General features: G+C 36.0%; 1 protein-coding gene across 1 annotated transcript in view; it reads left to right on the top strand.

Moving 5' to 3' along the window:
* Nucleotides 1-12040, top strand: part of COL19A1 (collagen type XIX alpha 1 chain) — a 184923-nt gene that overhangs the window by 95553 nt on the left and 77330 nt on the right. The window contains exons 13-14 of the mRNA XM_018078330.3: nucleotides 4165-4218; nucleotides 4891-4926. Of these exons, the coding sequence (XP_017933819.1) occupies nucleotides 4165-4218; nucleotides 4891-4926 (90 nt within the window). The remainder of the gene's footprint in view (nucleotides 1-4164; nucleotides 4219-4890; nucleotides 4927-12040) is intronic.

Raw genomic sequence — 12040 nt, 5'->3', positions numbered from 1 at the left:
TTGAAAGGATGAAGTTGGTGATGATATTTGTTCTTTCTAGAGTCTGAGAATTCTGTTAGGAACTAAAGTATAAGGAGATAGTAGACATTGCTCAGGGGACAGTAAATTCTAGTAGTGTACCAATTTGAAGTTTTTGAATTACATTAATGAGAAAAGAGCAATGACAATGTTTTAAAGTACATGAAAGATAAACTGAAAAAGTTTTGAGCTTTGAAAATACTTCGCTAAATTAGAAAAGTTATTGCAACTTATACAACTTGGTGTTGTACAGCTGACTCTGAAGCTGTGGTTAGTGTAGAATTCTATATTATCTTTAGATTTTAAGGCTGCCCTGCGAAGAAAATGTAGTTCTGTTCTTAGTCATTAGAGTATTTCCAAGTTCCACTACTCAGTAAACTGATTTGATCTATAACAATGTATAACCATAATTGTTTAGGGTGTTGGATTGTGTACTGTATTTCCAGTACATTAGATAATATGTATTGTTCTAGGAGATTTTAACCTGATGTGAAATTGAACCACATTACTCTTAATGCAGGCCAGTGAATTGTAAACAACAAATTATGTTTTCCCCAACAGATATCTTTTAGAGTGAAAAATCAGTTCTCCTAAAAATATTATGGCAATCTTACAGCATTGTCACATATGTGCAGCATGGCATATGCTGTACAAATAGACGGAGTTCCAGTGGGCAACACTTGGCTCATGTGGAACTGCTGAAGTCCTCTGGTTGAGGTCCAGCTGATTTTTGCTTTTTTTTCACTGAGAAGAATGCCTGATGTCAGCTGATGGTACATTTTACCTGTTTTATCTATTTTTCCTTCATTCCATGAGAAGTAATACCATTGTCATGGCCTCCAAAAAAACTGCCTCTAGTTTAATCTTTCCCCCACTGGACCCAATATTTCTGACTTCATATCCTTATTGACATTTGCAATATAATTGTGTTACAGTTACCTGTCTTATTTTATTTATATATAGAACATTTTTCACTTCTGCTATTTCCAGTGTTGTTATCTTGTTAGCTTTGAATCGGCCTTATACATATATATTCTAATGTTCACTTCGCATTTTGGCATCCATAGAGGAACCATAATGTAACTTTATTGTGACCGATAAAACGACCAAGCTGTAGTCCTTACAGAGGAGAAAACATAGCAGCTGAAGACTGTTCATCAACTCAAAAATGCATATTATTATATTGGTCTCAAAAAGGTAGAATTAGATTGGTATAGAATTCAGTAGCTCGTTTACTCTCTGTTAATGAGAGCTGCTGGAATTTTTAGGCAGTTCTTGAATTCCTGGCAAATCTGATAACAGACTCAGACTGACAGAAACTTGTTAGTTTTCAAAACTGACCTTGTTCTTGTAAAATATTGCAGAAAACAAGCTTTTCTAATTTAAGCTTTAATCTAAAATCATAATTATATCTGTTTAGATAACCACATTCATTTTACTGAAGCATTCTGTTCTGGTGTCTGCCAAAGACAGGATACCATACTGTACTGCGCTAGAAGGGGCTACACATTTGACTTAGCACAGGAATTCTTATGACATTTTGGAGAGTGAGCAGCAGCTAAACCTCTCAGCACCTTCAAAAGGGTCACTCTAAGGAAGAATAGGCATAGTGCAGTCCCAGATGTGTTTTTTTCAAGCATTCAGTATGTCTGGAATTTATTAAGATTATAATATTTTTAAATGTATATGTAATGTGTAGGAGAACCAGAAATACTTCTAATGGGATAGCATTCTAAGAAAATTTTTTTTTCTGATACTACTTTTCTTTCTTGGGGTTTTAAACTGCAAATAAAAGCTAATTCAAGTATTTTAGAATAAATACGTTATATATAAATCTTCCTGGGTCCTTAAAAATCCACCTTCAAACACTGCAAGGCTTGTTGTCAAACATGTACTTTCCCCTTGTTCTTTTTATTTGAGGTCAGTTTCTGTGGTCATCATCTCTGCAGTAGCTGTCAGACTACACACCTCACCGAGGTGCTCTGCAGGAACACTACTAAAAGCTTTAAACACAGCAATTAGGAAAAATGAGGTTCATAGTTTGACAGTGCATGGCTCAGGCTCAGTATCTTTCATTTGCAGTTGCCTTTTCTATTCAGTAGAGACTCACAGATATATATCACTGCCTGTGAGTTGCAGATTTTTTTAGTGGTATCTTTTCTCTTCTGTAAACATACAGCCTGAGAACTAATTCTTAAACTCATGCATATTGTTCCACTGCTGATTTGCTAGTATCGATTTTGAATCAAATCCATACAGTTTGCATACCTGAAAAATCCCTAAAATGGCTTTTAGAATATGGAGTGACTGTGTTTTATGCAGTCTTTGAGAAGGAGGTGGAAAGTAAAATGTAGTAAATGGAGACAATATTAAGGCTATGTCATAAATATGCAGATTGTAAAAAGAAAGCAATTTTTTGGCTTGGTTTTTGAATCCATCTGCCTATCACATTTTTTAAGTTCAAACAGCAAAACTACTTCTGATTTAACTATTACGTATTTGGCAAGCTTAATAAAGGACAAATCAAAGCTAAATCAGGGGTATTTACAACAACCACAAATTTAATCCAAAGTGGGTACTTAAATGCTCATATAGTTCTAAATGATGTTCCTTCCAGATGGTGAATTAATGTAATTTTAGCAGGAAGTGAAGTTGCACAAATACGCAGTATTTAGAACACTCACTGATTTAATGTTTCTGTACCCACCAAGGCACAGATGTTAGTTACCATTTTTGTGCCAGTTGTCTCTATCTTTCCAATAATTGCAAACTGAGGAAGAGAGTTTGCAAGGACAAAAAGGGAGCCAAGAACAACTTTAGTTTGTAAACCGTAATTCAGATGTAGATTAATCTTTTCTATCCTTGTCCTATTTAACCTCCAGAATAATAATGATGGTGACCTAGTTGTGCGGTATCTCATTATGATTCTGTCCTGTATTGCCTACATTGTTGCCATTTCATTTCTAAGTGAAATCTTTGAACTTGTACATGGTCTCCTGTCCCTTGCTGCTAAAGCAGTGATCAGAGGGAAGACACAAGCAAAGCTCTTGGCTTACGCAAAAATGAGTTCCTGGTAGGTTTGTCCAGCACAAGAATTAAGTTCAATTGTTGCTGCAGAATGGGTTGAAATTGCTGGGCATATTTCAAAACCTCTTGCTTTTCCATTTTTATTTCTTTTTTACTGCAAGAAGACCACAAAGATTATGTGCTGGATGCTAAAGATTTTTTTTTTTGAGTGCTTCTGGTGAGAACTTGTTAGCAGAAGAGCTGTATAATAGATATTGTAGGGGGTAGATTCAGAATAGGTATAAGTAGGAAATACTTTACAATAAAAATGGTGAAAACTGGAACAGTTTGCTCAGAGAGGTTGTAGATGCCCCATCCCTGGAAATGTTCAAGGTTGGATTGGATGGGGGTCTGAGCAACTTGATCCAGTTGATGATGTCCCTGTTGGTTATAGGGGAGGTTGGACTAGGTGACCTTTAAGTGTCTCTTCCAACCCAAACTGCTCTGCCCCTGCAATAGTGAAGTTGCTGCATGTGTAATGTGTAAGGCTAGGCAAATAGTATTTGCTTCTCCAGCTGAAGGCAGAAGTAAGGAAGGAAGTATGAAAGAATCAATTATTTCTCTAATTGCCTTTTCAAACACTGGTGAAGATGAGAGTGTTGGAAGATATGCAGCAGCTCTGAGCTGTACCTTCCTGTAGCTCACCAGCTCAGCATTGCTACTTGAAACATGGACTTTGCAGTTCTCTGTCCATCTCTGCCTCTTTCCCAATTTTAGAGATGTTTAAATGAATGTACTAGTACTGTCTAGTATTATATTTTATCTTTGTTGACCATGCAAGACACAGACCTACTGGGACTTCAAAGGAACTTTGCATTTCTACTTGCCACTTGCCATAATGGGGCACAATAAAGTAGACTGGCTTTATATGTTTAATTATGTGTTGAAGACACATGTGGTCTTCGATAGATTTCTGTCTGTTCACAAAATAATGAAAATGAAGGATTTTGAGATAGTGCTAATAATGGGATAGAATTTTAAGGCTTAACTGTTTAGTATATAGTAATTCAAAGCACTGTAGGATTTAGTCCAACATTTTTCACAGATGACAACAAATAAGTATTTCTTTTCTTTGCCCAGGGACTAAAAGGTGACCCTGGCAGACCTGGTGTGGCTGGTCCGAAAGGAGAAAAGGTACTTTTTAAATCTATTAAGTTGTATGTATATGTGAGTATGCATGACATTCTTCAGTTGTGAACACATTGCCATAACTATGTGTGACAAACACCCACTGCTGCCATTTGTGTAACTTAAGGATTGAAGAATATGAATACAGGCTGACTAAATTCAGAAGACGAGTATTCTTTATCACAACAAATTTTAAAAGGAGTTCTGAACAGGAGAATTACTCTGTGGATGTTCTTGTTTGCTCCCATGAACTAAACCTGAAGGTCTCAAATGTGATTCATACCTTAGCAACCTAATTCTGTGAATGTTTTACACAGTCAGATGTCTTTAAATATGTGAGCTGTCACACTGACTTCAGCAGCCACCTTGTGCATGTAAGCTGCAGCTTGTAACTTAACATATGCAAATGTGTTTTGAAGGATTGCTTTTTTTTTTGTAGCTGTGAGTCATTTATGCAGAGGCTTGGCAATTTTTTTCCTTTTAACCTGTGGTAAACTGTGTATATGTCTGCCATTACTGGAGAAGAATATCCCTTTACTCACACATTTTCATAATGAACATGTTTGATGATTATACTGAAATTACTTCTGCAGTGGTGCATATTCTCTAAAATGACTAGAGGTCAAATATATTTAACTAAAGAGATTGCTGATTTATTTACTCTCCTGTTTTAACTAGGGAGATGCAGGACCTCCAGGACCAGCTGCCTTGAGTGTGAGTACATTTAAAACAAAAACAAACAAAAGAAAATCCCTAAAAAATGCTGCACATTTTTCACTTATTTGCAGTGTAAATACTTTCCCTGATAAACATAAGAGCCAAGTCCCTCTCTTTAGAGTGCCTCAGCATTTTCTATATGGCTTGTGAAAGGAATTCTGCAAATATAAAAAAAAGCACATTTAAAACATCTTGTTTCCCACCAAATGCTAACAAGAATATTATGTTCTTTATTCTGTGTATAAATAGTATAGGCTTGTTGAAATGAAAGAATTCCCTTGTTATTTTTAGTGAAAAACATTTTTCAGTAAAGCTTGCAAAAATTACTAATGCTTTTAAGATACAGTATCAGGCTGTATTCTGGCTAGATAGTGCTATATAGATGGTGGAAGATGTTCTTAATTTTCTTGCAATGATCCTTGCCCCAAGCATGTATAAAGCCTGAAGAAAAGTGTCCCCAAAATTCTCCAGGACAAGTTTTACTTTGTAAAAGTAATAAATTCTGCTTGAATTCTAGTGGTTGTGTTCATGAAATGAAAGGAGAAGCCCTCCTATAAAGGATAGTCTATTTGGATAAAACCAATTCAGAATGGTGCAAAAGAGCACAGGAAAAATGAAAAAAAAAAGAAATAGATAGAAGCTCCCAAATTCCCAGACTGTAGTTTCACAATATCAGTAGCTCTTCCCCCATAACTCAGTGTTATGAACTACTTCTACACTATTCATATTACCCATGTAATCCTAAATAAACTTCATAAGGGCTGTCATTCATAATGTAAATTATTATATATTGTCTTTTCACTCTTTTAATTTCCAAGACCATAGCAGCTTCTCCATTAGATCTTACAAACATGGAAGGATATAACCAGAACTCCATATGATAAAGATAAATTCTATTCTTAAGGCTTCAAAATTAAGTTGCCATGTTTTATGCTACTTGTTTTTTGGATGATGAAATCTAAATATTCTGTATCTTGATTTCCTGGGGATAAGTTAGTACTGTGTCCCAAATCAGTGACTCTTTGCTGTAGTTCATGTCTTGCTAGAGGTAAACAGGTCCATTTATGTCCTTCAGCTCTTGAGTATACAGTCAAAAGATGTGTTGGAAGAGTTAATATTGAAATATTAGTAGTAAACTGCAATAGGATTGTTACTGCAGTGGATGGATTGGATAGGTTTTGTTTTAGATAGATTCTTACAGGCCTTGAAGGGATCATTGAAACAGGAATAAGACATGTCTGAAGATAAGATAGGAAAAAGAACTGAGGATATCTATTTTGTGTGCGCTATAAGAGCATTTTTTATGTAAATTGTGGAAAAATTATGACATCCATTCTGATAGAAGCACTTGGATATGTTCCTCTTCTGAATGGGTTCATTGTGTTAAGCTGCAGTTGTGGACACTTATCTTTCCAAAGAATTGTACTTGGAGGTCAGTAGTACAATATCGAAAATCAAAAGCTGCTTTCAAATTGACTGAACTTACGCTTTCTGTGATGTGATGTGATTCACTTTCATAAAATGGACTATTAAAAAATTGCATTTCTTTGATTATGGAATGCTGTGCAAATGTTTTAGTTCAGTCAATACAGGCACAGCAAGATGTCTCTGTGTTGATACATTCACTGATGGTTGTCTTCACAGTTTTTAAAAGAAAATATTTAAATTTTCGGAAAGCAGAGGGATGTTAGTAACTGACATACTGAAATGTGGTTTTTGTGTAGCTGCTGAGAGAAGAGATAAGGGTTTAGCAGTTTGAAGACAGATTACAACAGTGTGGGAATATGTGGCCCAGCAGGAAGGCTTTCTCTCCCTGCCACTGTAAATAGTCACGCGTTTCTGCTGGCAAGAGCTGAAAGAAGATGAATGACATGAATGATGGTGGCTAGGGGAAAATCTAGTCCTCAGAGTTGTTTTATTTGTGTGACTTCTGTGTGGCCATGACTCCTACAATATATAATCATGAAAGGAAGATGTCATATCTCGCTGTGAATAAGAAGTAGGTCAGATAATGTCAAGATCCATGTGTCACTTAATGAGAACGTATTATGTCAGGACCATTCATGCTGTTATACCCAAAATATGGCATAAGTGTTTCAGTTAAAGCTAAGTTTTAAAATGTTCCATTCATTTAAAACTCAGGCATAGTGTCATAAATTCATCCTCTGCTTATAGTCCTATTTATGTTTTCCTAATTTGAAAATTATTTATTTTTATGCAAAAGATAAATAAATTATTGTGCTGAGGGGCAAGGAGGGAAGAGGAGTGAAAATTATGACACACTGTTAGAGCTAAGTCCAAAATGTGACTTTTGGGCAGGGAGAAAGGGAATATTAAAAGGGACTTGGTTTTGCTCCAACTGGGCCTGGATCACTGATCTTCTGCCTCAGTTCAATTGCACAGTGAAACAGGCAGAAAATGATGGTGTTGTACAGAACTCTGCTGCCCTATGCAGCTTTTCCATTCCTAGAAATTTCCATAGAAATCATACATCAGTGGAAAAAGCTGAGGAGATCTATAGTATATTCTAGAATATTCTAGTATATTCTAGACCATCAGCAGTGTTGTTCAGGGTCAGAACATTCTCCCCATACACAGACCTGTACCATGGTCCTGTCCTCAGCATGGGGAGTGTGAAGGTGGCAAGAGACTGAGACTGCTTCACTGCAGTCATTTCCAAACATGGTTCATGGTCCTTTGGTCCAGGGAGAGTTGTCTGTAGGTAATTTACAGGGGTATGTAAGAGCAAATAGTAGAAACTCTTGTTTTTTCATTTTTCTGTGCTATTGGTACGTGCAAAAGTCTAAAATATGTCAGTGACTCTGTGTCTAAAAGTGTTCAGGCATCCCTGATGAGTAGGAAATCCCCCACTACTCAGAACCATGAGAAGCATGGAAACATGAGAAAATATAGAAGAGAGTAAAGTTGCCAGTACTTGGAGGAAAAACCTGTATTTTTAAGTGTTCAGCTGACAGATATAGCCGTTATCGTATGGAATGAGGGATACTTTGAGGTAGTATGTATGGCAGAATTCATAAATACCCAACAGCTGTAACAACCTATTAGGTACATGAGGATATGCCAAACTGCAAAACAGAGGAAACAATACCACTGGTTTTTAAGTTGCAAAAATTATTTTATGAGTTTGAAATGGAAATTTCATAGCTCATAAAGTGCATTGATCTAAAAAAATAGTAGAGCTCTGGATCATTCTGTTTGATGTCCTTAACAGAAATTTCATACTGAAATTCTAACACATGCACACTTAACAAAATTTCTTACTTGCAGCAATAGTAGAGAATTCAGAAAGAGATGGGATTAGAGTTGAATATGTTTCTGTACATTTCTTTAAGTCACATATGGAAGTCTTGTTAATATGATTTCATCAATCATGCATAAAGAATTAGAGAAAAAAACCAGCATTGTAGCACAAAATATTCTAAGCTGTAAAAAGAAATATATGAAAAAGTTTATAGGCTTTATGTAAAATCCTAATGAAATTAGTAATTTCAATAGTTTTAAGTATATTTGTTTGATTGAGGCATTTTTCACACAAATGCATTTTATTGTAAATGTGACATATATATGTGCATATTTGAGCCCTTTTAGTAAAGATGTAAAGTTTTCCTATGTTTCTATGGAGTCAATTAACACTACACAAGCCCAGATATACATATTTATTTTGTCTCCTCATCTATGATGGTTGTTTCATGGGAGTAGTCCAAAGTCATGATTGGTTCTTTATGCAGCCTTTAATTTCTCTGCTATGTTCTGAATTTCTCTGTAAGTACTAGGTGTGTCTTTTCTTTAGTACTTTTCAGGTGACTTATGAATAAATGCTGCAAATATATTTTGAATTTTTCTCCTTTATTATGTCCACTTTATGCAGCAATCTGTGGGGTTTTTTTTAAAGTTTAAGTTCCCTGATCAATTGTACTGTAGCTAAGGAACCTTCAGAGAAGAAACGGGAGGGATTTTACTGCTCTGTTGTGTGGCTTTGTCAAAATATGGGATTTAGTGGCAGAAGCTGGGGACTGTTTTCTGCAGGGTCACAGCTGGCTCTGCAGCTTGCCCTCTCTGGTATCCCCAGCTTAAGCCTGTGCGTGCCGTGTCAGAAGAGTGACAGGTGAGGGAAGGTAGCGTAGCCATCTCTTGTAAAATATATGATAACTATTCCTCTTGACACTCGATACGCTGCTTTTGGTTCCTGAGGAAAACGAGCGTCCATCCATACGTTCCTGCGGACCTATCCCTTTCAGGAGTTATAAAATAGTCACTCAGATGGCACCAAGTGTTTACTCAGAAGCTGAGGCTTAAGTCGGTCACAGACAGAAGTCCCCAAGACTTGCTTACTAAACAGATAGTTGGAATGTTGGCTCCTAAGTCTGGTTAAATGGAGCCAAAGGAAGCTGACACACTAGTGTGCCGTGTAGGCGGCTGTGGGAGGAAGTTGCAGATTCAGGTCCGGGCAAGCTTCACTTGTAACTTTTGGCTCTCCCCTTCGTAAAGAAATATCAGCAACAGATTACACAGCTTTTTCCTCAGTTATTCATGTGAAGCTAAAGAAGGAGACACACACCCTCCATTAGTAAGCAACTCAACTAATATTGCCCTCACTTTCTTTTCATGGAATGACATAAAGGAAAGCAATTCTACTTAAGAAAGAAAGTATAGAGAGAAAATTACATTTTCATTCTAAATCTCTTCTTTTCTTGCACATACTCAAAGAAAAATCTGAATTTTTTCTATTCGAGCTTTTTTAATTGTGGTATATTAATTTCATGACAATACTAAAGTGTTCAGTTGTTTTGCATAAAATATAGTGATCTTTAGCTCTCACAAATATGCTCTTTTTCAAAAGACACTTTTTAAGTATGGGAGTAGATCCTATTAAGATTACCTCTTTATTAATATAGAAAATGTTTTAGCAGTTACAGTCCAGTTTTTATCTTCTTTGTGCAGTAATACTGATACTGAAGGCACAAGTGAAGATTGATATCTTAGCTTCATATAAAACTTGTTTTTCAAAAATTCTCATTCTGCTAAATTGGCATGAATGCAATTTATATGTCCTCCGTTAGAAGAATGATTTGAGAATAGTCCCATATGCAGTAGACATCAATGTAATAAATCATTTCAAATTACTCTGCAGGATTTTAAATAATGCTTTTTTTTACTCACAAATAAGCCTATGTTTATTAAAAGTACTATGTTCATGAAGTGTGAACTTTTGTGAAATTGCTCTTCCAATTTCCCTTTGAAATGATTGTCTCTCTAGAAACGTAGATTTCGAGTTAAGTTACCAGAGAGAGCTAAAGAAATAGCCAAACCCAAAGCATAATGAGATCAGTGAGGAACATATTTTCTGTTTGCTCCAGTAATAAATTATCATGAAAATGTGGCTGATCATGTATTCTGGCAGACTGAAATACTTCTGCTAAATGCTGTCTCCTTTCTCAAAGAAGTAAATGGGTTGGCCGCAGTTTTGAAAGAAAAATGGCCTAGTAGCAAAACAGAATGGTAACACTGAGATCAACATGTTGTACAATGGATGTACTTCAGTAAGGATGTGATGTCCTGCACAATAGAATTTGTTCTCTGCAAACACCTCCTGATGAGTAGATGCATTTAAGACCTGATTAAAATGCATCTTGTTGCATGCTGTCTGGAATGCTGTGACATTCTTGCATCAGTGCGTCCACAGCAGTACCATCCATCCCACAAGCAGTATTTGAGTGGCTGGAGAAGGCTCTTCATGTTAGTCAGGATGCAGTTATTCACTGTGACCACAAGTCGTGCTTTGTCAGGAATCTGGGAATCTGTGATCACCTGTTGAGTTGTGTAATTTTGTACTGCTCTGCTTGAGGAGCTTACAGAGGGATCATTGTATATATAATTCAACAGTATGATGGCTTTTCCTTATCCTGACAAGGATTGTGCTTTAAAAAACTAGGTCAAACCCCTGCAGTGGGAATTGCCCACCAGTTTGCTTTTAAAAGTGGTTTAATGTTGATGTTGTTGCAGCAGAGCTATACCTTTCTGTTAATCAATAAAATGTTCTCAGATTCCTTAGCCAAATCATGTCTATTATAGCTAGGTGTTTTTGAAGTGGCAAGTTTTAGCACTGTAAAAGCTTGCATATTCTAATGGTTAAAAAAAGACCTATTCTTGCATTAGCACAAGATGTTTCTGCAAACCTAATTTAGGCTATCTCTGTCTTTGCTTGACTTATCTCACTAAACTACATACACTTTCTCCCCATCTAGTAGCATTTATTTTGTAAAAATTGAGGTCTTATGTTTGCTGGAATTCAGTGAGGAAAAACTGGATGAGAGTAGTTTGTGTATAGTACACACAAACCAATCTATAAGGGACTACAAGGAAATAATTTTTGTGCTTTAATTAGACCTGCCTTGTTATTTTTAGCATTTGCATTATATTTAATCTGTTTTGAGAAGGAAACGTATTTCAGCTTGGAATGTATTTCAGCAACACTACCTACAAGTACATAAGGCAGCTATGTAGCCTTCTGCTTCAAAAACTATCAACTGTGTTTTGAAGCAACTTTCAGAATACCAAAATATACATTCTTGTGTAATATTTTACTGTCTTGGTATCCACCATAAGCTTCCGTAGTAAGTAATAAGAATAAAAAGTTTAAGTAACCTCACTCTTCTACTTCAGCGGGGATTTTTTTTTTAACTTTGTTTTATTTACTGAGAGGTCACAATAAAAACTTTGCTTTTTGACAGTATGTGTTTAGGCAGTTACTCTGAGTAATTAAATTTATGAACCAGGTCTCCACCACGTCTCTGCAGATGCTCGTCGTGATGTGTCAGGTATTTACAAACATTTTTTTATCTGCAGAGTCACGTGACAGGATTTTAGCCCTTCTATAGTAAGGAGCTTCTGATAGCTACATGCTGGCCCATAATTAAATTAATAGCTTCTGAAACTTAAAACAACTTAACAGGCTGAACTGGTAGCTACTCGTACTGCCACTTCCTAACACATTTTTCTTTTACTATCTCAAGTTAAATAATTCTTGTTATCTTTTATCTCTCGATACTTGCAAAAAATATTAGCTGTTAAGTATTAAAATGTTAATTTC

The sequence above is a fragment of the Manacus vitellinus genome, unplaced genomic scaffold (genome assembly GCF_001715985.3).
Source record: "Manacus vitellinus isolate BGI_N305 unplaced genomic scaffold, ASM171598v3 scaffold_4_pilon, whole genome shotgun sequence".
Classification (NCBI taxonomy): domain Eukaryota; kingdom Metazoa; phylum Chordata; class Aves; order Passeriformes; family Pipridae; genus Manacus; species Manacus vitellinus.
Note: the sequence above shows the minus strand (reverse complement) of the source record. Positions and strands in the feature narration are given on the sequence as shown.